At 35.4% G+C, this 27,857-nt stretch overlaps 1 protein-coding gene across 1 annotated transcript in view; it reads right to left on the bottom strand.

Annotated features, from left to right (window-relative positions):
- Nucleotides 1-27,857, bottom strand: part of sdc3 (syndecan 3) — a 39,919-nt gene continuing 12,062 nt past the window's right edge. The window contains exons 2-5 of the mRNA XM_051136628.1: nucleotides 12,425-12,518; nucleotides 9,029-9,723; nucleotides 7,040-7,271; nucleotides 1-4,022 (exon numbers count right to left, since the gene is read on the bottom strand). Coding sequence (XP_050992585.1) covers nucleotides 3,856-4,022; nucleotides 7,040-7,271; nucleotides 9,029-9,723; nucleotides 12,425-12,518 — 1,188 coding nt within the window. The 3' untranslated portion in view covers nucleotides 1-3,855. The remainder of the gene's footprint in view (nucleotides 4,023-7,039; nucleotides 7,272-9,028; nucleotides 9,724-12,424; nucleotides 12,519-27,857) is intronic.

The following is a 27,857-nucleotide window of genomic DNA, read 5'->3' as shown; positions in this document are numbered from 1 at the left end:
TAACCAATCAGGTTTTATTTAGAATAGAGTGGCATATTAGTGACAGAACTTTGCCTCTTTATACACAAATCAACCAATGAGAAAAACAAAAAACAAAAAACAAAACAAGTTCTTTAAAAAAATGTGCATGTATAAAACCACGCTGGGCGACCGTCAGACCAGGACCGCGCTGGTCTGTGATTGGCACACAGACACAGGAAGGCCCGCCTCGTTTTTGGCTATGAATAGAAAGAGTGACAGATTACAGGTAGAAATGAGTAGAAAAGACCGCAATGCAAACTCAAAGTTCCACTGACGTCCATAACGTTAACACACAGTGACCTCCAGACGGTCCTGAATGGACAGGTGCATGTTTGTTGTTGGGAAGTGGGGGGGCTTCACAAGGACATGTGAATGTGTTGCTCACAAGATTCGATTGTAGGAGTGGTGGGGGTGAAAGCTGTGAATGACCAAAATATTAAACCTCCAGCACCAACAGCTTTTTTTTTTTTGTACAAAAAAATTTTAAACAATCATCACGTCTTAATACCTGAATTTCACATACTAATTGTAGGCTTGCAACTATAAGTTTAGCATGTAAGCAATTGATTTACATTATTCAAGTCAATATTCCAATTAGACACTAATGATTGCTGAGGTTTCGTGAGTATTGATTGTTAAAGCCAGTCTCTTAGACACAACTAAAGACAAATCGTGAACTAACAGATAATTTTTTTTTTTAAATGAAGGTTATTTTGGGTTTCACTCCTTGATTACCATTTATGTTTTTGACAAAGTAATTAAATAAAAATGTGCTGTCAAATGAATTGTGATTAATCGCATTCCAAAATAAGTTTATATTTAAATAATGTGTGTGGACGGTGTATATTTTTTATTTATATATATCAATACACACACACATGTATACATTTAAGAAAAACATTATGTTTATATATTAAAAATATTTATATATAATATCAATTATACAAATTTAAATACATGTGAATATTTTCTAAATATATACTGTGTGTGTGTGTGTGTATTTATATACATAATAAATATACACATCACACACACATATATTATGTAAACGAGCAAAAACTTATTTTGGATGCGATTAATCGCAATTAATCATTTGACAGCACTACTAAAAACATGCATTATAATTATTTTCCTCAATAATATATTGCAATATATTTATTTATTTCTGTTTAGTTGTTTTGAGATCAGTCACAAGTTAATTTTCATCATTATTATGGTCTAAGTCTCAAGCTTAAAATGCTTCATGTTTCTCATTGTTTTATGTAAAAAATGACATAATTATGCAAACATTTACAACTCTTTATTTTACATGTGAACATATAGTGGTGTAACGGCATCGCTTCTGTTCTTTAGACATCTACTAGATGTGTACTTATTTAGTAGACTGAATATTAAACAACAGACAGCCAAGTAGAAATGTGAATATTGGTTAAAAAAAACAACAACAAACCCCCCAAAAAATACTGGTCAAACCGATTATCGGTCTGTAACGTTTATTCAGTGTCCAGGAGACTGGCCCTTATAGTAATTTAATTAAAGGTGTGCTGTGATGGGTCAGAAATCACTCTAGGTCCTATTTACAAGGCCGAGGCTGTGATGCTATGTAACATGTTTTGTGTGTTTGTGCAATTGTCAGTGTCACATAGCAATTTAAGTGCAGGGAGAGGAGAATACGTCCCCACAACGGAAGAACAAACTGGGGAGCGAAACACACTTGCAGATGCATTAAAACAAGCTGATATTCACACATACATACTCACGCACACTGTCAGGACAGAGTACAGTATTCAAGCTACAGGTACTGTTGCACAGGTGTGGCATTACAATCGTAGACTGATGTACGACCACCCCGTAAGGGTCTCAAGATTCCCCCCACCGGCCAAAAATCTTGAATGTGCTCTAGTACACTCAGTCGAATATGCTTGAGTTTAAATTATCATCACCATGCATTTCAAACGCATGATTTGTGATGTAACAGGAAGCGTTAGTTGATGTCACGTTTCAGTGTTATGGCAGCTTTACCCTCAGCGATATGTATATGTATAAATGGGGTGGGGTAAGTTATAATTCTCCATTACAGTGGATATAAAAAAGAAATTTCATGGACGGAGTGCTGATACTGTGCACAAGCCGTCCCAGATTCGATATAGTACATGTTCAGATATTTAAAATGATATGTGTTAAGACAAGTTGTCGTCGTTTCAGCGTTTTGCTAACATCTTGTGCTACAGCTGCGAGTAACACTGACATCACACCACATGACATGTCACATACATTCTGAGCATGTCAACCACAGAGTCTGTTGTTGATAGCTTGTTATTGCTAATTCATGCATTTCTAGTCATTTTTTTATGAATTTAACGTATCCCGACATATAAACATCAAATAAAACAAAACAACATAGGAAAAAAGTGATAGTAAGACTAGCTATCACTCAAACGACACTATTTAAAGGCTTTCAGCTCGGATGTCTTAATGTTAGACACGCTATTTTTCTCCCAAACCATTACGTTTGCGTTCACCTACCCACAGCGATAATGTCCCCTTTACAAGTTCCTCATCATCTTGAGCATGTCCGTCCATCAGGGTTGTTTGTGTGGAGTGTATGCGAGTGGAAATGTGAGAGACTAACATTGTGCTTTCAAAACAAAAACCATGATTTGCGAAATGCTAATAAACCTAAAGCAGTTTTCAGCATTTCTCTAACGGAAAAATTAGCATGTGTGTCTGAGCGTGTTTAATTCTTTTCTACAATAGCATGGTTAAAAGCTTGACAAAAATAAAAAGTCGTCGAGTTGATATTTACACCGATAAAACCTTACTGCACAGCTAAATAGATAATATCCTTCACTACGAATATTATGATCACCATTTTCCTTCCATTCTGAGCTGCTGATATATTATTGATTATTACTAATGATTACTAAAGTCTTTATACAGAGCAGAGGAGAGGCTAGTCCTCTGATTCTATGCATGCGCTCCCTCACAGCAAACCTTCTGTGTTTTTAATGTGCTGCTGTGTACGTGTTTCGGGCCCCCTGCTCCTGCTCGTGCTCGTGCTGACACGCTCTCACCAGCAGAGGGAGTCGGGATGAGTGTGTGTGCACCTGTGCGTGTGTGCGCGCGCGAGTCTAGGATGGGGTCACAAGGGCACCTTAGACATACAATCGGACACATATGCGCCGGCACACACACACGTACTCGCTCTGCTTGAGCTCTGTTTCTAGCACCAGGGAAATGGAAGGCACCACACAACGCTGGATCACTGACCTTGGTGACAGAGCATTTCGAGTACGGACTCCAAATTCCTCCTCTACTTCTGCCTGCATCTCTCGCCTGACTTTCGCAATCCCTCCATGACCCCATCTGTGTTCTTTCCCTCTCCCTCATTTTTTCATGCTGTGTTTTTTTTTTTTTTTTTTTTTACTCCCATTATATTGTGCAGGAAACACATCTGAAACGCAGTGTCTTTACAAAAAAAAAGATTCAGGTCATAATTTCATAGAACAACGATCCTAAACATATCAATAATAACATGTTCTTAAAAAAGTTTTTTCTTCTCTGTGTATGTGTAGACTCACGCCCCGCCCTCTCAGGACCCGCCCCCTCCCACCCCAAGCCCCACCCATTTTTTTTTCTACATTGATCTTTTTCAGTTTTTTTGTTTTTTGGAAAAGAAAGTTCCGAGTCCGTGGAATGAGAGGCACTCTCATGGGGAAACGAGGGAAGAAAGGAATCAAAGGAAAAGAGGTGAGATGAAAAGAAAGGAGGAGGGGGGGGTCAGATAGAGACGGGACAAGGTTGGAGAGATGAAGGAGGATGAACGTATGGACGTTAGGCGTAGAATTCTTCCTGCTTGTCCGGTTTCTGGTAGGTGACGGTGGCTTGTTTAGGCTCCTCCAATGTGTAGCTGCCTTCGTCTTTCTTTTTCATCCGGTAGACGAGTAACATTACGAGGAATGCTGCGAAGAGCGCTCCGACTACACCTCCGACAATCACCGCTGGAGAAAGAACAAGACATTTTGATTACTTACAGCATTTCAAATTCAAATCACCATGAAGGCTTCAACAACAATTATGTTCTCTCCCACAATCCATAAATGTGCAAATGTCTCTTGGTCCATAAAAAAGTGTTTAAGATAAGGAAAAAGAATTTAAATAGCTTTTTAAATGCATTTCTTTTCATCTGGTTTCAAAATATAATAATAAATTATTTAAATATAAAATATTTTTTCTAATCAATAATGACAGATTACAATTTATAAACAATTTATAAGTTTAATTCAGAAATTAAAAACGTTAAAATAAGGATTTCAGGCATTGTGTGTACACTACCAGTCAAAAGTTTTTGAACAGTAGGATTTTTAATGTCTCTTCTGTTCACCCAGCCTGCATTTATTTGATCAAAACACAGCAAAAAACAGTAAAATTTTGAAATATTTTTACTATTTAAAATAACTTTTTTCTATTTGAATATATTCGTAAATGTAATTTATTCCTGTGATTTCAAAGCTGAATTTTTAGCATCATTACTCCAGTCACATGATCTTTCGGAAATTATCATCTAATATTCTGATTTGCTGCTCAAAAAAACATTTATTATTATTATTATTATGTTGAAAACAGCTGAGTAGAATTTTTTCAGGTTTCTTTGATGAATAGAAAGTTCAGAGGAACAGCATTTATCTGAAATAGAAATCTTTTGTATCATTATAAATATATGTAGCATCGTTTTTGATCCTTTTAAAGCATCCTTGCTAAACAAAAGTATTAATTTCTATCATTTATAATAAATATACTGACTCCAAAGTTTTGAATTATATAGTGTATAATGATACAAAAGCTTTGACCACAGGAATAAATGACATTTTAAAATATACTCAAATAGAAAACAGTTATTTTAAATAGTACAAATATTTCACAATATTACTGCTTTGGCTGTACTTTGGATCAAATGAATGTAGGCTTGGTGAGCAGAAGAGACTTCTTTAAAAAAAAACATTGAAAATCTTTAGAAAATCTCATTAAAAACTTTTGACTGGTAGTGTATAAACTGAATTTTAAATGTATTTTTGAACAAATCAATAGGACAATAAATATAAAAATAAACAAAATGTTATGAGACTGACCCCCTTAAAATTACTTTGAAAATCAGTCAGAATTTAGGGAATGCAACGCCAGCAATAAGCACAACTACAAATGGACTCTTCTGAGCTGATATCAGTTTCATTGATGTTTTCAACAAAAAGACAAAAAAACAGACAAATAGGGACACAGACAAATAAACACAAAACATTTAATCAAGGCAGGGAGATTTTCTAACTAAAGCTTAACTGCGAGAATGGAAAGTGTGAAATACGAGCTAAAAATCCTAATACTTTTACGCTATAGCCTTTGACTCCTACATCTTTACCTATGACCAGGAAGTCTGCAAATACAAAGGCAAACAGTCCTCCAATCAGAACGGCTGAGGAGAAAGAGACAGCATATCAGATGACAGAGAGAAACGAGAGGGGAGATGGAGACAGAGAGGCAGCAAAACAAACAGAGGAGAAGGTGAACGGCAACAAGAAAAAAAGACAAGAGCAGAAGACCGTGTTCTCCACAGAGAGATAGTATAAAGTCCATTGGAGACTCTCGCTTGAGATCATAAGAGTACGCTCTTGTTAAAGGGATAGTACAACAAAAAATAAATTAAACAATTTTGGGGTGAGATGTTTTTTAAACTGTTACTCCAAACATAACTCCTACTAATAATACTGCTATATTAATATTGCTAACTAAAGACTAGCTTTTATGAAATCCTATTTCGTGCTCAAACCTTGAAAATAATATTTACATTACTTTGTGGTCATATGATGAAAAAAGTGTTTTTTAAAGAAATTAATACTTTAAATCAGCAAGGATGCGTTGAATTGACAGCTTTATTTATTTATTTTTTTTTATCAGTGAGGGAAAAATCCGAAGGCCGCCCGTCAGTTTGACGGATTCCACTGAGGGTGATCTACTGTAAAATTGTAGCTGTAATTCCCACCCCTGTCCAGTTGGTGGCGAGTGATGTAGCAGCAGAGCACTGGATCCAGAACAAAAACGGACCTGTCACAAATGTTTTCCTATGATTTCTATGTTTTCTGTTTGATTAGGTACAGTCAAGTACACAGAAGCTACAATGATCTATCACAAAACATTAAACTGCGCCAAAACGGTATTTATTGCTTGAATTTCCCAATGAAATGGACAGAATTTGAAATCTGAGAGTTTTTATACAAGTAACACAAATCCTAGCCTATTGCTATTCTTTGGAAGGAAGACGCACTATGTAACGTTACTGTTTATTCATTAACTAAAAACAGCATAGACCAAAAGATCGATTGTGATTTAAGAATTGATTTTGGTTCATTAAAATGAGAATATATTACATATATTACATATTATACATATTTTTTTTTGTTTTGTTTTGTTTACCCAGCCCTAGTGTATTTTGTGGTTTTTAAACACTGCACTGTCGTCCTGTAGGTTCATGATTAAAAACGAAAATGTGAACAAAAATAAAAGCAGTTAAATGTTTTATGCTAGTTAAAATATAAATATATAAATATAAATATATATATATAATGACGGGTAGTAATAGATTATGACGGAATTTTTACGACCCTGTCCGTCAAAATGATGGACAATATTAAAGTCTAGCACAACCTATATATAAATAAATGAGGAATAAAAAAGGAAAGGAAAACCTTTCACAATATATATTACATTTAATTATTATATATATTTTTTGAAAGAAGTCTCTCATCACCAACCACAAACTTTTGAACAGCACTTTTTAATGTTAAGCTGTACAATAAAGCCATACATTTATCCCACTGTAGGGTTTTCAGAGAGACAGACAAAAACATGTACAAAAGTAAAAAATGAAAGATGTATACAAGACAAATAGACAGACAGGTTCAAAGCCAAATAAGGTTGGAGAGACTGGGTTGTAGAAGTGGTTTTGAATGTGTCAGGCATCGCTCACCTATCAAAACTTCCTTCCTCTCAAGGATGTTCTTCTGTGGAAGCTGAGCAGCTGAACTTCCAGCAGCATCTACTGTGTTTCCCGTCAGATCTGGTCCTCCTGCCATGTCAGGCGCCCCTTTGCCTCTCCCGAGCTCGTTGCCTTGGTGACCTTCATTATCGCGGATTTCAAAATCACCACTTGGACCTGGTCCTGCAACTTCATTATTTACAGTTTCATCTGGTGTTTGTGTCTAAATGAGGAATAAAAAAAAAAGGAAAGGAAAAATGATAACCTTTCACCATTGCACAACAGATCATGTGTAGCTGAAAAGAACATTTCCACAGAAGCAGATGAAAACTGCTGACTGACTCGTGTAGAAGTTTTTAGTTTTAATATATTACAAACTTTGTGAGAGTAGAACTAGGAAAGATGTCTAAATCATCTGATGAAAGTGTGCTTTTGATGCAATATGCACATTCTAAATGAATGGAATTCATTCATATTTCTATAAAAATTCCACTCATTCCTTGTTTTTTTTTTTTTTTTTTTTTTTCCCTCTGAAATGTCCATAAATCTTTTGGGGCCACTGCATTTGATCCCAAAGGGAATAAGAGAATACGTACAGAGCAAATCATTCATGTCAAAAGCAAAAAATGGAAATAGAGATGCATATTACATTAATACCATATCAGTTATTGGTCAATATGACACTTCACAATAAGGTTCATTAGTTAACATTAGTTAACTACATTAGTTACCATGAACTAAGAATGAACAATACTTCTACAGCATTTATTAATCTTAATGTTAATTTCAGCATTACTAACGCATTATTAAAAACACAAGTTGTGTTTGTTATCATTAGTTATCATTAATGCACTGTGAACTGACAATGAACAACTGTATTTTTATTAACTGACATTAACAAATAGTATAATAAATGTTTTGTTCATTGTTTGTTCATGTTAGTTAATACATTAACTAATGTTAACAAATGACACATTGTAAAGTGTTACCGAATGTTTTAAAAATGTACTCATTTTTAACAATGGAATTTTCAACACACATTTCCACTATTTTACCATTTACACTGCCTTTGCCAACATGTATCTCTCACTTAGACTTAATCTTTAACACACTAATAATTTAATAATACTGTAATACTCAAACAATACTCATAAATAAAAGTAATCTTTTGCAAGTCTCAAGATATCCATTTTTAAATCTGTCTGCATATTTATAAATGTTATGCTGCCCGAAATTAACTTGAAGCATTTAATGATATTATTTTTTTTTTAGTGTTTTATGTTTAATTTATGAATAGATCATTCTTAAGATAATTTCAATATCTATTAATTTATTAATAAATTACTTGCTCTGTACTGGGCATCACTTTCATATTGGTGCATCTCTTGGAATAGTATTTATTTGTTAGTTTATTTTAATTATGTATGAATATATTAACAAATTTTTAATGAATTAATATAAGACATAAAATAACATTATATATACACACACATACATTTAAAATAACATTAAAAATGTTTAATATTTAATATCTGGAGTAATATGAATAAAAAAAAATTTACCATCTTATATTTATTCAAAATAATTACTGACTTATCTGTATTGGCCATCATTTTTATACTAGTGCAATTCTTGGAATATTATTTATATGTTAGTTTATTATATTTATGTATGTATTTATTCATTTAAGACATATAGAATAATATAAAATTGTAATATCTGCTGTTTTTTAAAAATGATTGTCAGCATATCTGTATTAGTCAGAATTTTCATATCAGTGCATCCTTGCATGTAATATTTATTTTTTTACTTGTAAGATAATACATTGCAATAATATGGAAAGACACACCAATCTGCAATATCAAGCAGTAAAACAGCTGTTTTGTACAACATAAAATAACTGGACACGGATGAGACCGGAAGCCACACCCATAAAATTAACAAATGTCCGTGCCCGCTCTTACAGGAAAAATATCTAACCTGTGTTGTGGTCATCACTGAACGAGTGCTGCTCTCAGTTGGGGCGGCTCTACTGGGGGTAGTGTGTGGTTTCCGGGGTCGCACGGGGGCAGTGCTTGGAGTAGTCAGGGCAGGACGTGGTCTGGTTGGCTTAGCAGTTGTGGACGCAACGGTGGTTGGGATGACCTCAGTGGTTGTGATGTCCTCTGTTGTCGTCTCTGGTGTGCTGGATGGCTCTAACATGATAGTTTCTGTTGTAATGTATAGATCATCCTCTTCTTCTGTGGTGGGGAGGTCCTCCGGTTCACTAGTGGCCATTGTAGTCTCATCCAGAGCGGTGGACGAGTCCACCAACACTATAGGAACATCAGTCAGCCGGGGGGCAACCGTAGCTTTCGACCTCTCTTGCTCCCACTCTCCGTCTTGTACTTTATCAGCAGAGATTTCAGATTCTCGTTCTTTATCCTGTTCCTTCAACCGCCTCACTTCCTCGGCAAGCTCCTCCTCCCACTTTCCAATCTCTAATTTGCTGTCTGGGTGTATATCTTGTCCCAAGCCGCTTTCGCGCTCTACCTCTGCTGGAGGTGGGCTACTTGGCTCTGCGGCTGGAGAGGCCGAGGGGGCGGGGCCAGTAGCCTGTGTGGTAGAAAGTGGGAGGGGCTCTTCTGTAGTGACAGGCACACCTGCTGCAGTTGGTCTAACGTCCATATCTGGAACTGGAGGCGTAAAGACACACGGTGAGACAGGGTGAAGAAGATCAATACTCACAGCCATTTTCGACCGTGTTAATGTGTCATATGATACCTAGCAAAAGCGTCTGCAAGGCTTCAAAGCAACCTTTAGATTGGTCAGCCCAGGAATGTGAACATCCCCATGGCAACACATGAATAAAATATCAATAACCTTGGTAAGAAATACACATGCACACACACTAGAAACAAAGAACAAAGCGAGCGCCACTGCAACTCACAAACTCTGCTCATCAAGCGCGCGCACACACACAGACAGTGGCTCTTATGTTCCAAGGGTTGATTTTATTAAAGCTAACTGATTTGAACAGATTTTTCTTTTCATTAAATGAAAGCTACATTGATATTGTCTTAGAAACTTTGCTTTATTTTTTGCTGTTTTGTGTTTCAAATGCTTTATGAATAAATTTATTTGTTTATCCTTGACCTTTATGTTTAATCTTAAATTATGAAACTATGATAATACAGAGTGAAATAATTAGAAACTGCTTCAATGTTTTATTTAAATAATCTATTTTTTCATGTATATAACCTAATTTTTAAACAAATTACTATTACAATTGTGATGTTTATGTGCCCTATAAGGTTTTTTTTAGAATACATTATTTTTGGGTTTTCGATATATGTTGTAATTAATCTGATCATTTACATTTACACTATGAGTCAAAAGCTTTCGAACAGTAAGATTTTTAATGTTTTTTAAGAAGTCTCTTCCGCTCATCAACCCTGGATTTATTTGATCCAAAACACAGTAAAAGCAGTAATATTGTGAAATATTGTTACTATTTAAAATAGCTGCCTTCTATTTGAATATATTTAAAGTTGTAATGTATTCCTGTGATCAAAACTAAATTTTCAGCATCATTACTCCAGTCTTCACTGTCACATGATCCTTCAGAAATCATTCTAATATGCTGATTTGTCGTTCAAGAAATATTTATTATGATTGTTATATTATCATCAATATTTAAAGCAGTTGAGTAATTTTTTTTTCATGATTCTTTGATGAATAGAAAGATTCAAAGATTAGCATTTATCTGAAATAAAAAGGTTTTGTAACATTATACACTACACCATTTAAAAGCTTGGAGTCAGTATAATTTTTTTATAAGAAATTATAGAAAATAATACTTTTATTTAGCAAGGATGCTTTAAAAGAAACAAAAGTGATGATAAAGACATATATAATGTTACAAAAGAGTTGTATTTCAGATAAATGCTGTTCTTCTGAACTTTCTACTCATCAAAGAAACCTGACAAAATTCTACTCAGCTGTTTTCAACATAATAATAATCATAATAATAATGTTTCTGAGCAGGAAATCAGAATATTAGAATGATTTCTGAAGGATCATGCTACTGGAGTAACAATGCTAAAAATTCAGCTTTGAAATCACAGGAATAAATTACATTTTAAGATATATTCAAATCGAAAACAGTTATTTTGCATAGTAAAATATTTCAAAATGTTTCTGTTTTTGCTATACTTTGAATCAAATAAATGCAGGCTTGGTGAGCAGAACAGACTTCTTTATAAAAAAAAAAAAAAACATTATTAAAAATCTTCCAGTTCAAAAACTTTCGACTGGTAGTGTACATATTTGTTATATTTGTAATTTAACTCTTTCCATAATAAGTCATTTCTGTTTTCTATATTCTGTTTTTCTTTATTATTCTTTAAATAAGACTTTTTGGGTTTTCTGCCTCTCTCAGCACAGTATATGAATCGTACGTTTTAAATGTAAAAATACATTTAATTGTAATTCAGTGTAAAATTGTATATATTCTATGTTTGTGCAAACAAACTCATTTTACTGAGATTTGATTTTGTTTTTCTATATTTTTGTCCTTATATTTTTCAATTAATTGCAAAAACGTTCCAAAGAGACCATTAAATATTATTTAAAAGTCTACATTCAAGACGTATAAAATGGTAACAATGACAATTAGCTGTTTATTCCCTTTTAGTCCATTTAAAATGTCATGTCCACCTCAGAAACCCAATACATCACTTGAGATGTGATGGCAAAGCCAGTGGAGTTGAAATTCAACAAAATGAATTTCAACAAAATCACAGAAGTCTCCTGTGAGGCATTTATGTCCCTTGTTCAATAACGTTAGCGGTCAAATTAAATAATGTGTGAAAAGCGTTTTTGAAGAGAGTTCATTTTCTAAACGACCACAGGGCCAAAACTGCTCTGGAGAAACACCCAAGCACTAGCGGATATTGACCGTCCACACCCAGATTCCTGCTGATTAAGTGATCTTATTTACAGCAATCTGATTAGTGAGGATCAGATGATCACTCACAAAGACCCACAGACATGCAAATATATGAAGAAGTGCTCTTTATTTACAAGAAGAGAAGGGTGTATTTTACTGTCAGTCTGTGGGCTCCAGTTAGCGGAGGCTAAAATAAATGTATGAAGTTGTGGGAGGAATGTGAGACAGAGGGGCTGAGAGAGAGAAAGCAAAGTGAGAGAGAGCAAGAGATGAAGAGGGGGATAAGGCGTCGAGTTGTGAGAATTATACCAGCTGGTGAGGGGATTGGAAGCCCGGGCTGGACTTTAAAACAAGGCAGCTGTGACCTCTTAATGAGTGATTCACACTCGCACGTCACAAACACACTAAAGTGACACATGCACGAACGCATCGCATATCAAACTCACAGCCAGAGCCAGATCCGGAGAATAAGTCCTCGTCGTCGTAAAATCCATCTCCAGAACTCTCATCATCGCTTGGTCGAATTGTGCGACGCTGTGCCTGAAAAACAAAGAGAAGTAGTGGTCAGAAACACTCGTGACATCAACCTGTGCAAATCTACCGGAAGTGGAATGATTTAACAGTACATTATTTTAAAACCAATATCAGATTCACTGTGTGTGTGTTCGTGTGTAAGTGTGAAGGGGTCTAGCGCAGGGAGCCGATTCATCGAGAGGCCCGTTGCTAGGGGCAACACTTGCCTTTAACCCAATTTCTTAAATAGGGATGAAAATTCAGCAGAAAAAGAGCTCTCGACTGTCCTCAGACCCAACGTGTCACACTAACGAGAAAGATGTGGTCATCAAATAAACAAAAACCCTAGTAAAATAAATTAGCAGTTCACATCAAACATAAAACTTTTACAGGCTGCTTCTGGGAACAAATGTCCTTTAGAAATATTGAATGTAAGTATAGTCAGAAGCCAACGTGTTCAGATCGACGCTTTCAAAACATTACGTAACACCTAACCATTGGGGTAAAAGCACTTCTACCCCCCTCTTCTATTTCATTCTTTACTCTTGCGGTTGCTTTCCTCCCCCCCCGCTCTCATGATTGGTTTGCCTCCAATCTGGCAACACCCCATAAATACTCAGACCCATAAACCGACCCCATGCCCTCCCTGTAATCCCCCATAAACACACACTGGCCCCAAAATGCTGTCAGTCATCAGCATGCACTTAAGCTTAAGAACCTCATACACAAACAGACACACTATTATAACTGTGCCAGTTCTGTATCTGGTCTAATTATATATTACACACATAATGTCTATTTATGCGCCTTCACGTTTTGCACTGTAAGCATGTGTCATTCACTAATGCCCCAAAAAGTGCAGATATGAACATATATATATATATATATATATACATATTTATGTACTTGCTTTCACATGGGTTAGGAAATTTTGATGAAGTTTTACTTACTGTTTGTTAGGGCTCTTTACTAGGCTATATTTAAAACAGCACTATGTAACTTTTGGCGCTCTAGCGCTTAATAAACAGAACTGCACGCATCCCGCGGAAGAACATTCTAACCGGAGCGACTTCTCTAAGTTTGTGTCTATAGCGATTCACGCAGGTATGTGTTACTCCGCAGCGGTGACGACCCGACCAGGCTACAATTGTCTAAATATAAGCAGTTATTGTAAGTGTACTGTAGTGATTCGAGATGAGACGCAGAAAGACCAGCGAGACTCACATGAATGATAAAAAAAAAAAATGACTTTCTAGGACAAAGGCATACAGCTATCACTATAGCTGAATAAAATGCAGAAAGGAATGTTTTGTTTGACGAAACATGATGAGAATCAGCACACGATTACAGTATATGGTTTATCTGTGTTCTTCAAGCAATCTCAGGTATTTTCATATGGATAATAAATGCTTATATTACAATGCTAATCCATGATACAATGCTATAAAATAAGAATCAGTTCACAGAAGGAAGTTATTTCAAACACTCGATCGATGCTATAATGTAAGTTTGGAGTAAAAATGTGGTTAATCTCATAAATTGTCTAATAAATTGACTGTGATAAACTAAAAACAGCATTTCAGGTTCTTCTGTTTGGTGTAATTGTTCCTTTTGTTTGCAATGGTATGATTCATTGGTCAAAAAAAGAAAAAAAATATTATTAAAAATGTATTACTGTTATTTGTTTTTTTGTTTAATTTTTCAAAATATCTATAGATATCTCAATACATCCTTATTGTGAATTTGAGGACACAAATGTGTTGAAAAATCTGATATCGTGACAGCCCTATATACACAGCAAAAATGTAAATATATACATACTTAAATATATTAAATAATATATTATAAATAATTTATTACACATATATTATACATAATATGTATTTATAACATGCATCGCTAAGATTTTGTTTAAATGTTAGTGAAAGAAGTCTCATGCTCAGGAAGGCTACATTTAATCAAAAATACAATAAAAGGTAATACTGTAAAAATGATACCAAATGTATCAAAATGCATTTCTAATATATTTTGAAATCTAATTTATTCCTGTAATCAAAGCTGAATTACTCCAGTATTTAGTGTCATATGATTCTTCAGAAATCATTTTAAAAATGTTGATTTGTTGCTCAAGAAACATTTCTTATCAATATTGTGCCGATTATTTTTGTAGAAACTAAAGATTCTTTAGAAATCTTAATCTTTTGTAACATTATTAAATGTCTTTCCACTTTCGGTCAGTTTAATGCGTCTTTCCAGAATTAAAGTATTACTTTTTTTTTTTTTTTTTTTTTTTTAGCTTGTAATATATTAACAAATGCGACCATTTTGAGGCAAACAGACAGTTAGAAACACATCTCTGTCTTAATGCTCTCATATTCAAATATAGTCATGAGACAAGGAAAGGACCTTTAGGGCATTTAATAGCCTGATAAAAAGGACATTTAAATCACCAAAATATTCATGATGCTTAATGTTATATTGCCAGCAGAATCTTTGAGACTATTGGGACTATATCAGCCCTCTTTAGCGCCAAACACATCCTAGCAATCTGAAGCAATTCCAGTTACTATTCTAGCCATTTTATCAACTAAACCAGTCCTAAATAGTGCTATGGATTTGTGCCGATCTTTTTTTAAGCACAAAGTGCATGTGAACACCAGGGAATCAGATCCCACTGTGCCTCAATCTGAACTGCTTATAACCACAGGCCATTCACCAAATGCAATCAAGTCTAATGCGATTTCCTCTCCAACCTGTACAACGCTCAAAAATACATGCTGCAGATGCGCCGGATCTCCTTTCCAAATCACATACGTCTCTGCGAAACCTGGTGCTCAAGATGCAAGACTAAGCCAGCATGCATATTTGGATAGATTGTGTGTTTGTGGATGTCTGTGTATCCTCCCCTGTAATGGTGGGGTTGGTTTGTGGTGTAATTTGGTCTACGATATGATTAAGGGTTAGAATTGGCTCGCACAGCAAGGGTTCTTTCACAAACAGTTTGCGTGTGTGGGTGTGTGTGTGTGCGTAGAGATAGAGAGGGGGTGTGGGTAAAAGCTTTTTAGAGTCAAATGTAAATATAACATCCATCCGTCTGGCAGCACATAATGACAAAAAAATCCACAGTAGGCCTGCATGATTATGAATTATCATTTGCTTTGATGTGGTAATAATGATATTTAATTTTGATTAATAGAATTTGCATTGTAGTGCTTTTTTTGTGACACAATGGCTACATGTAAACTTTTCAAAAGTGTAAGTGGCAGCTATAAACACAATTTTGATTATTTGTATAATTGTGCATCTATAATGCGTACAAGTACAATGCATATATATATATATATATATATACATATATATATATATATATATATATATATATATATATATATATATATATATATATATATATATATATATATATATATATATATATATAGTGCTCTCTTTCTCTGCCAAATTTGATGATGTTCTATATTGGCTTCTTTCCAGAGGAACAGCTGTGAGGATCACTTGAGATACAGAGTGTGTGAAAGAGAGAGAGAGAGATCACCGTGTAAGTAAAGTTAAGAGGTGAGTTGGTCACTAGGTGATGACCTCATTATTAAAGTTAAATACACAAATGTCTGAATGCACATCTATATATGCCATTTTTATAAAAGAGAAAAAAGCAAAAAAAAGAAGATACATTACACCACCTCCACCTATAAAACATCCGACCCTCAAGTTTAAACTTTGTCTCTTGAAATGCATGTTATATACGTGTATAAAGTGGACAGCTGTTTCTGTGGGACAATCCTTAATCCAACCAGCAAGTGATCCCATAATCCCACGGGATTAGGACCATGTCAGATGCCCATATGGGTAAGACGCCGCGTGTCAGTATAAGAGCTCCTTCACAGCATACGAGTAGTCAGCATTTATGATGTGGTGACAAAACCTAAACCTGGTTTAATCAACGAAGCCGGGCACCAATAACCAAACTATTATGCATTTTACAAAAGTTAAATTCTAAATTCAAAATCAACAATAACCCTCCGTACTTCAGTAATGTGACATATTTTAAAGTAAAAAAGGATATTAAATGAGAAACAGTTGTAGGACGGAGCTAGAATTTATCCATCTGGAATTAACTGGGCTGTTAAAAGTGACAGGTGTTTGGAGGGGAGGGGTTGGGAAAAAAAAAAAAAAAATTATAAATGAAATATAAATCAATTACATATATGGATACAAGAAATTGAAAAACACATTTAAATTTAAGTTAACAAATGTTAAAATACTATTCAATGTTCTATATAAATGTAATACTTAATATATAGATGCACTGCTGTTCAATAGCTTTGGATCAGTAAGACTTGTAAAGTTTTTTAAAGAAGTCTCTTATGCTCATCAAGGCTGCATTTATTTGATCAAAAATACAGAAAAAAGTTAGAATGAGAAATGCTATTACAATATACAATAATGGTTTCTATTTTAATATACTTATTATAATTTAATATACTTAATATAATTTATTCATGTGATGCAAAGCTGAATTTTCATCAGCCATTACTCCGGTCTTATGTGTCACATGATCCTTCAGAAATCATTCTAATATGCTGATTTATTATTAGAATTATCAAAGTTTGCAACAATTCAAATATTTTTATGAAACCTGTGATACTTTGTTCAGGATTCTTTGATGAATAAAAAGTTAAAAAGAACAGCATTTATTCAAAATAGATTTTTTTCCTAACAATACAAGTCTTTGCCATCACTTTTATTAATTTAACACATCCATCCAAAAAAAAAAAAAAGAACATTATATTCTAATATGAATTCTATTATATATATAGAGAGAGAGAGAGAGAGAGAATAAATTTCAAGTTCTAAGAAGAAAATTTAAAATGTAAAAATGTTTGTTCACAATAAAAGTGTGTATTAAAGTAAATAAATGCAAGAAATCTTGATTCATGCTGCCTGCAAGAGTTGTTTTTTACTCAAACATAAAACAGTGGCTTCTGTGTTAGAGGTGAAATCTGAACTTCCTAATAAACAGTTTGCTAGATTGGATGAGCAGTTAAGGCAGTTTTGGCTTGGGTTTTCCAAGCGTGATGTGTCTGGAAAGCTTTCTGGTGAGAAGTTGCCATGGAAACACTTTCATGGTATATTATCCGAGTCATGACCGCTCTTCCCACACGACAGCCAGCCTACGACACCCGGAATCACTGGCGTCTGGGATAACAGGGTAAAGCAGGGTTAACTCACGACAGCATGTGCGTAACATGACCGCTGTCACATGGACTCATAATAAACTCAAAAGTGCAGATCAAGTGATTTGAGTATGGAGTGTTTGTGGAGTTTAAAGGATGGCATTGTGTGTGTATTTGTATGTCCGCGAGTGTCTGGGTGAATGAACTCTTTCTCCCTGCGAGCAGATGGGGCTTCCTGTGGATCATAACTTCTCTTGTGTTTCTAAGAAACTTTTCAAAGGAGCTAAAAAATGCAGCCAGGGGCTAGGGAATGGCTTGCCTTTGTGAATATGTGGGTGTGCATGTAAGGGCGAGTGTGTGTGGCCCGTCTTTGTGATTACGAACAGTCCACCCCCTTTCCCAGAATCCCCTGCTGTTCGCAGTGTGTGTGTGTTTGAACTTCTGTATGTGCCCGGAGATCCTCATTTCCCATATCTTTGGGGACAATCTCAATTTTGCTGCACAAATAAAGAGGAGGAGAAGGTACATAGAACCGAGGGAATAAGAGCGATGGCAGGCTTTCTAGAATAGCAGTAGCTGAAAGTGCAATAGGAGCAATTCTAGACTATTATGGAGAGTTGTTGCTCAGTAACAGCATACCTGACTTGAGTACAGAAGTGGATGAGAAACACTGTGGAAATTTGGTCCAGTGTCAAGTATTTAATAGCATCTACCGCCACTACAGAATCAGACCGACCAATGAAGGAGTACGCATTTTATGTAATGAGATCATTATTTAGGACACACTATAATATTGCTTCTTTTTTTAACCTTATATCTGGCTAGGATCAGTTAAAGGGATAGTTCAGCCAAAAATGAAAATTACCCCATAATTTACTCCTAGGTGTGGAAGACTTTCTTCTTTCAGACGAATACAATCTGAGTTATATTAAAAATATCCTTGCTCTTCCAATATTTATTATGCCAGTGAATGGCTGAGATTTTTGTCTAAAGTGAATTAATGTATTTGCATAAGAAAAATATCAATTTTTAAAACTTTAGAACCCGTAATCTCTATCTTCTGCTAACTGTCGTATGCACGTTCACAAGAGAGTTGTTTTTCAGCAGATGACAGCAAGTGGAGAAAGCAAAACAAAACACCGGTCAAGAATTAGAGGTACAAAACTAGGATTTGTAAAGAAAAATGTCATAGAATTTCTAAATAAGCTAAATTAGACCGGATTTCTTTGATGTAAACAAAACTTAGTTATCACAAGACTAGCATATTCTCACCAGAGTTTACGCTGGAACGCCACACTCACATGATTGTGAGTTTTAAATATGTATATTTCACAAACATGTCAATTCACTTCCTTTATGAAAGGGTTAGTTCAGCCAAAAATGAAAATTAACCCATTATTTACTCACCCTCTAGGCATCCTAGGTGTATATGACTTTCTTCTTTTAGACAAATCCAGTCGGAGTTATATTAAAAATTACCCTGGTACTTCCAAGCTTTAAAATGGCATAGAATGGTGTTTCTTTTTATCAGTCTAAAACAAGTCCAATAAAGTACATCCATCCATAATAAAAAGTGCCGCACAAAGGCATCCTGTAGCAAATCGATGCATTTTTGTAATAAAAATATCCATATTTGAAACGTAAGAATCACTTTAAACTAGCTTGCACCAACTGCTTGGGCATGGAAGCAGCTCCGGGTGGATGACGTAGGACGTTGGTGTTGCGCATGCGCCAGTGAGTCTCGCATAGACCAGTGTTTGTTTACAGGAGCAAAGGAAGCAAAGTTTCCTTACTTTAGCAAAGGAAAACCAGTCTCCTCTTGGTTTATATCGAAATCCTCCAACATTTTTATTTACAAATCCTCGTTTTGAACTTCTAATTCATGACCTTTGTTTTGGTTTCTCAATGGCCCATTTGCGTTCATCACATTCATCAAACGCCATCCGCCCAGAGCTGCTTTCATGTATGAACAGCAAGCTAGCCTTTAAAGTGATTCTTATGTTTTAAATATGGATATTTTTCTTACAAAAATGCATGGATTCACTACAAGAGGCCTTTATTTCACCCCCTGGAGCTGTGTGAGGCATTTTTTATTATGGATGGATGCACTTTATTGGACTTGTTTTGGACTGATGAAGAGAAACACCCGCCTATGCCATTCTAAAGCTTGGAAGTGCAAGGATAATTTTTAATATAACTCAGATTGGATTCGTCTGAAAGAAGGAAGTCATACACACCTAGGATACCTGGAGGGTGAGTAAATAATGGGCTTATTTTCATTTTTGGGTGAACTATTCCTTTATCCCCCCAGAGCTGTGTGGAGTACTATTTATGATGGATGGATGCACTTTATTGGACTTCAAAATCTCAACAGCCATTCACTGCCATTGTAAAGCTTGGAAGAGCCAGGACATTTAAATACAACTCTGATTGTATTCATCTGAAAGAACAAAGTCATATACACCAAGAATGGCTTGAGGTATATCATGAGGTCATTTTAATTTTTGGCTGAACTATAAATGGCTCAACAGGTCTTTAAAGGCAAGTAAAATGAACAGATGGAGTTTTGTTCTCAAAGGTAAACATTCAAACACATAGTCAAACAAGTAAGCAATTGAAATGGTCATGTGGACAACTATACTATAAGAGAAAAAAAAAAAAAAAACTGTCACTAGGGCGGTACCCTAAGGTACAAAAGCTAAAAGGTGCATGTTAAAATACCTTATTTACCACTAAATGGTATGTATTAACACCTAAAAGGCACCTTAAAAGTACATATCAGTACCTTTTGAAAAGGTAGGGTCCAAGTGACAGTTTTATATATTTTTTTTCTGAGAGGGTAGACACTGGAGATACACACTGCACTGTATTTCCTGTGTGTACAGGTGTGTACAGGGTTGGCAGGCATTTCCTCATCCTACAAATTTATAGACGAAGTGAAGAAAATGAATCTACTACGTAACTTTTTTCAAAGATGCATTATATTGATCAAAAGTGACAGTAGAACATTTATATTTTGACAAAATATCCAGTTCTCGCCATTAACAGACCAATTACTATGGCTTTTGCCTCAATAAACTCCTAATTTGCTGCTTATTAATAGTTAGTAAGGTAGTTGTTAAGGTCAGGTATCGGGTATGATTATGGATGTAGAATATGGTTATGCAGAATAGGTGCTTTATAAGTATTAATAAACACGATATATGTTAATAATACGCATGCTAAGAAATATAGTGAGAATTGTTCCCTATACTAAAGTGTTACCGAAAAAATCTTACCAAAGTTTTATACACGCATATGATATACAATGATTTTGCAATGTGGAAAGAGGAAAAAATGAAGAATTGGATGTCATTCAAATCCAGTTGTTACACCACCGAAGATTATGTTACATGTCATTTAGTGACATACAGTACAGTAATTGCAGGGACTATCCTGCGCAAGTAACTTGAGGTTACAAGTCTTACTTAAGGTCACAGTAATGACAGGGCATCTGTCTGACGCTCCAGTTCAGAATCCGTAAGCTCCGAGTTGCCAACCCACATCATTAACCTCTACTCACCCATCATGTGATGTGCGCGTCTGTGCATGTGCATTATAAATGAGAGTCACATTTGCTTCAGAATGAGTCTCATCTGACCAGAATTCATCTCAGGGTTATCACCACCCATTAAAAACATCAGGTTAAGACAGGAATGCAGTTGCCGTCACACACTGATCCTTTTCCACACCGAAAGATAAAAGCGGAGTGTGGAATGTGTGTAGTCAAAGGAGTGCAAATATACAGCGAATGCAATCATGAAAGCAGTGGACTGGTTTTCCTCAACGTTATCTCATTTTCCACATACAGGCCTCCAGACTAAATGGCCCCTGAAACAAAACATTCAAATACCATTTATTGCAACAAAATTGTTGTATATATGTTGGTAATTAGCGAGCCTCACACAACTTAAAAGAAAAGACTAATGGCCCGTTCACACCAAGAGTGATATCTATAATGACAATGATAAAGATATAGGCTAGTCTTAATCATTTTAAAAGAACTGCAAAGACACATCAAAACCGTGACGATAATGGCACAAAGGAACGATATCACTGAAATCACTTTTAGAAAGATTTTTCCAGCTGAAGAATGATAAAAATAATGACAGCCAGTCAGAATCCATCCTTTTAAAAAGCTTGAACCTCTCAGCGCGCTGAACGGGCCTTAATAGTTGGAATCTGTTCAGTTTTAATCAGACGTGACTGAAAATGACTCAGAAAATGTGGTTCAGTGAGTGAGTCAAACTAAAAATTGACCTGACTCATTTAAGGACTAGTTATTTCCTGAAGTAAAATTACCTGATAATTTACTCACCCCTATGTCATCCAAGATGACTCTTTCTTTCTTCAGCTGAAAAGAAATTAAAGGAGAACTTCACAAAAAAAAAAAAAAAAAAAAAAAAAAAAAAAAATCAGGAATTACCCCATATAATGGACTTCAATGGTGCCACTAAATTTGAACTTTAGTTTAAATGCAGCTTAAAAGGTCTATAAACAATCCCAGTCAAGAAAGCAGGGTCTTAACTAGCAAAATTGACAATTTATGCAATTTTTAACCTCAAATGCGTGTCTTGTCTTGTCTCATCTCTGCGATGTGCAAGCGTAGTCTGTGTAATCCGGGTCAATACGGTTAGGGTATGTCGAAAAACTCCCGTCTCATTTTCTTCTTCAAAGTCAAAATCATCCTACACTGCTGTTTTATCATTTTTTGTAAAGGGCGTTTGATCTTCTTTGCATGTTCATCTTTGTAAACACTGGGTCGATACTTCTGCAGCAATGTAGGATGATTTTAAAGTTGGGGAAGAAAGCAAGATAGGAGTTTGGGAGTTCACGCAGACTTTGAGGTTAAAAAGTATACAAATTGTCAATTTGTTTCGAAAAGGACTGATCTTTTTGCTTGATAAGACCCTTCTTTCTCGGCTGGGATCATTTAGAGCCATTTGAAACTGCATTTAGGAAGTTCGAACTTGGGGGCACCAATGAAGTCCATTATATGGAGATAATTCCAGATTTTTTTTTGCCCCTCAAGAAACATAATTTCTTATTGACTGAAGAAAGAAAGACACAAACATCTTGGATGACAAGGTGGTGAGTAAATTATCTGTAAATTTTTGTTCTGGAAGTGGACTTCTTTAGGGTTGTTGAGGAAAAAATTCCAGGATTTTTTCCTCCATATAGTGGACTTCATTGGGAGCCAATGGGTTCAAGGACCAAACTGCAGTTTCAGTGCAGCTTCAAAGTGCTCTACATGATCCCACCCAAGAAATAAGGGTCTTATCTAATGAAACGATCTGTCATTTTCTAAAACAAACAAATAAATAAACATTTATATAACCGCAAATGCTCGCCTTGAGTAATCGCGTTGGAAAGGTCACGCATGGTTAGTTCTTCATTTGTGTACTTTGGATCAAAAAAATTGGGTATCATCCAACATCGTTGTTTTACCTTTTTTGTAAAGGGCGTTTGACTTTGCACGTTCGCCTTGTAAACTCTGGGTCAGTACTTCCACCTATTTTAGGGTTAGTCGAGCATTTGTGGTTAAAAAGTATATTTATATTATTTAACTCCAGTTTGGACCTTCAACCCGTTGGTTCCCCACTGAAGTCCACTATATGGAGAAAAATCCTGGAATGTTTTCCTCAAAAGCCTTAATTTTTTTTCGACTGACAACATCTTGGATGACATTGAGGGAAGTAAATTACCAGAAAATTTTATTTCTGGAGTGAACTAATTCGCTCATGATTCAGACATCACATGCAACTTCTCACCATGCGAACCTGATTCACCCAAAACCATGTTTTCTAGTCCGATTTGATTTTAAGCAACCGTTTTAGCCGCAGTCTGGAGCTCTGCTGTAGTGACGTCTCTCTCTCTCTGTAATCTGTTGACTAGGTTGTGTTGACTGTCCTGCTCTGTGTACCATCCCACAAAGCTCTTTAGCGACTGTGTTTAATTCTCTCTCTTTCTCGGTCTGTGTGTCAGTTTGCTCTACCTCCAGCAGGTGATTCTGCTGTAATCTTTCATCCTTACACTTGTGGATTAGCAGTAGCGTAATCTGCTTTCCAGCACATCTGCCCAAGCGGACGCGTATCTCACTTAACTCATATCGATCAATATCACTTTCCATGCACAACATGATAAGTGAGGAGATTAGCAGGAAGGAATGGAGAGAAAAATAGATTGACTGAGGCAGCTGATTCCGGTCTTCTCCATCCGTCTCTCTCTCTCTCTAGCTTTCACACTCCACCTGCTTTTGCAAATGCATGAAATTACAGGCAGATATTTAACACGTTTGCAGCGTGTCTTCATTGAGAATTTAGTATGCATCCATTTGTTCCCACTGGAAAGTTTATCTGGGGTTATACTGAAAATCACTGCACGGGAAACACGGTGTGCACTCGCAGCTTGACAGTCACATTCCTCCAAACACAGCTGCTCTTATTACTGACATGCCAAAATATAATCATACCTTAGGTAATTGCAATTACTCACAAATGGCTGTGATATTCAGAGACTTCGACATCCATTTATTCATATAAATTAGATGCAGACACTGCAGGAGCACTTATGAGAAAATATGCCGTATACAATATGATGCTTTTTTGAGATGATCCAAACGACTATTTTTTTTTTTAGTGCTGGGCAACGATTAATCGTGATTAATTGCATTTTTTGTGTACATAATATATATATTTTGAAAATATTTACATGTATATATTAAGGCTGGCAAACGATTAATCGTGATTAATCGCATACAAAATAAAAGTTTGCCTAATATATGTGTGGGTAATTACTATGTATATATAAATACACACAAATTAAATGTAAATATTTAAGAGAAATATGTTATGTACAAAATATTTTTATTTATATATAAGTTCTATAAAAATTATAATAAATACATATACTTGTAAATATTTCTTAAATATATACACGAATGTGCTTGTATTTATATATATACATAATAATTACACAGTACACACACATATTAGGCAAACTCAAACTTTTATTTTGTATGCGATTAATCGCGATCAATCGTTTGCCAGCCCTAGTATATATTTAAATTCAAATAATTTATATATAAATGTATAATGTATAAACATACTGTATTTTTCTTAAATATATACACATGCATGTGTGTGTATATATATGTATACATAATAAATATCACCGTTTGTATCACTCCACTCGTGGTATTTCTCATAGCGAGTGTCATGGCGGACGCCCAAATCTGTTTTTGTGTCATGGAATGTAGTTTTAGTAGTGTTTTAGGCGAGAATGTACTTGTTTAGACTTCAAATATGCAGTGTGTTAATATACATAACGTCTATTTGAAAATTTGCTCTGATGTTTTCGGACATGTGAATCCACGGCGTTGTTGTTTCTTATGTACTTACATACTTGTGCGGTCAAACTTTTGTATAGATGCAATATAATGTTTATATAATTGTACTGTTTTCATAGCAAATTCTATTACAAAAAAAAAAATCCTGCAGACTCAAAAAAGTAGATTTGTGTCAAATATCAGATCTGTGCATAAGTTTTCATATAAAGCCTGTCACTGCGCCATCTTTGGACGTTTATGTCGTAGTGGTTCCTGTTTCTGTTCTTGTTTCCTGACACTATTCCTGGCTCGATCAGTTCAGTTTTTAATAAGCTCTTAACAACTGAATGTGACAAGTTAACCCTAAAAAACAAACTACAGTTCATTTTAATTACAGGCCTCCCTCTTTTTTGCTGTGGTGTTGAAAAGTAATATTGCTGGTCAGCACTTTGGTCAATACTTCTTGGTTTTATCTGCGCTCTATAAATGAACTTTACTGACTCATTTATTCCACTGACAGTAAAGCTGTGACAGGCAGAAGACCTTCGTTTAGTTACACTCATGGCAATATCAGCTGTACTATCATTCAGTGTTTGTGGCAATGACAGCGTAGCGCTGATCTTGGCCTAAGCCCTTGACTCGGAGGCCAAAGGATGGGGGAGGTGCGAGCGTGAGCCTTGACATCACGTTTGAGTCAGAATCCATCAAGTCCATTATATCTGTAGTGAACCTGACATCCAGCAGATTGTTGATGATGCAGGCCGTGGCCTTCTGCTGTCGGAAACACTGCTGGGTCAGACCACTGAGACAAGCCTTCAAAGGGGTAGTTAACCCAAGAAAAAAATATAAATTCTATCCTTCCTTACCGTTTTGTTTGAACAAACTGTAAAAATATGCATGGATTAAATGTATAAATATTATCACTAAGATGCATTTACAAAATACCTGAATTTTCATTTCATTTAAAGGGATAGTTCACCCAAAAATGAAAATTCTGTTATTAAATCACTCACCCGTAAGACCTTTGTTCATTTTTGAAAACACAAATTAAGGTATTTTTGATGAAATCCGAGAGCTTTCTGAACCTGCCTAGACAGCAACACAACTACAGCATTCAAGGCCAAAAAGGTAGTAAGGACATCGTTAAAATAGTCAATGTGATGTCAGTCCACTTCCAAAACAAAGATTCACATATAATTTACTCACACCCTCGTCATTCAAGATGTTCACATCTTTCTTCAGTCCTAAAGAAATTATGTTTTTTGAGGAAAACATTTCAGCATTTTTCTCCATATAATGGACTGATATGGTGCCCCGATTTTGAACTTCCAAAATGCAGTTTAAATGTGGCTTAAAATGATCCCAAATGCGGTTGTAAACGATCCCAGGCGAGGAAGAAGGGTCTTATCTAGCGAAACTATCGGTTATTATTTAAATACGTTTTAATCTCAAACACTCGTCTTGTCTTGCTCTCCCTGAACTCGGTGTATTCTGACTAAAGACAGTTAAGGGAATGTCGAAAAACTCCCATCGTATTTTCTTTCTCAACTTCAAAAATAATTTCAAAATCATCCTACATTGCTGCAGAAGTTCCAGCCCAGTCTTTGCAAAGTGAACATGCGAAGAAGATCAAACACCCTTGACAAAAAAGGTAAAACAGCAATATAGGGCGATTTTGAAGTTGAGGGAGAACATGAGATGGGAGTTTTTCAACATACCCTAACTGCAGAGTAAGACCAGATGAGCGTTTGACATTAAAAAGTATATAAATTGTAAATAACCAATCGTTACGCTAGATAAGACCCTTCTTTCTTGGCTGGGATCATTTGAAGCCGTATTTAAACTGCATTTTGGAAGTTCAAAATCGGGGCACCATATCAGTCCATTATATGGAGAAAAATGCTGAAATGTTTTCCTCAAAAAAAAAAAAAAAAAACAACGTCTTTATGACTGAAGAAAGAAAGACATTAATATCTTGGATGACAAGGGGATGAGTAAATTATTTGTAAATTGTTGTTCTGGAAGTGGACTTCTCCTTTAATGACAGAACTTTAATTTGTGGGTGAGCAATCCTTTTAAATTAATAATGAAAACTATCCTGTGTGTTCAATGGGAAAAATGGCACATGCCAATCTTCCATTATACATATGTGACCCTGGACCAAAAGGCCAGTCATAAGGGTCAGTTTTGTCAAATTGAGATCTATACATCATCAGAACTTTGATGTATGGTTTGTTAGGATAGGACGAGATACAACTATTTGAAAATCTGGAATCTGAGGGTGCAAAATACTGAGAAAATCACCTTTAAAAGTTGTCTAAATGAAGTTCTTAGCAATGTATATTATTAATCAAAAACTAAGTTTTGATATATTTATGGTAGGAAATTTACAAAATATCTTAATGGAACATGATTTTTACTTAATATCCTAATGATTTTTGGCATAAAAGAAAAATCGATCATTTTGACCTATACAATGTATTGTTGGCCATTGCTTCAAATATACCTGTGCTACATAAGACTGGTTTTGTGGTCCAGTGTCACATATAATGAAGACATGCATACAATATTAATTAAATTTCAAAAACTTTAACAGTTTAAACGGTTTCTTTTTATATCTCCACCATTCGTGTAACATCACAGTTTTTGTGCAGAACTGAAAGATCTGTTATTTACAGGGTTTCTCTCTTAGTCATTCTCCACACTTGACAGAAGTCTGCATTTCATCAGCTGTGTGTGTGTATATATGTGTGTGTGTGCCAGGTCCCTCTTATCAAACACTCAGAGTCTGGCTGAGCAGCGCAGAAT

This window comes from Labeo rohita, chromosome 19 (genome assembly GCF_022985175.1).
Source record: "Labeo rohita strain BAU-BD-2019 chromosome 19, IGBB_LRoh.1.0, whole genome shotgun sequence".
In the NCBI taxonomy this organism is placed as follows: domain Eukaryota; kingdom Metazoa; phylum Chordata; class Actinopteri; order Cypriniformes; family Cyprinidae; genus Labeo; species Labeo rohita.
Note: the sequence above shows the minus strand (reverse complement) of the source record. Positions and strands in the feature narration are given on the sequence as shown.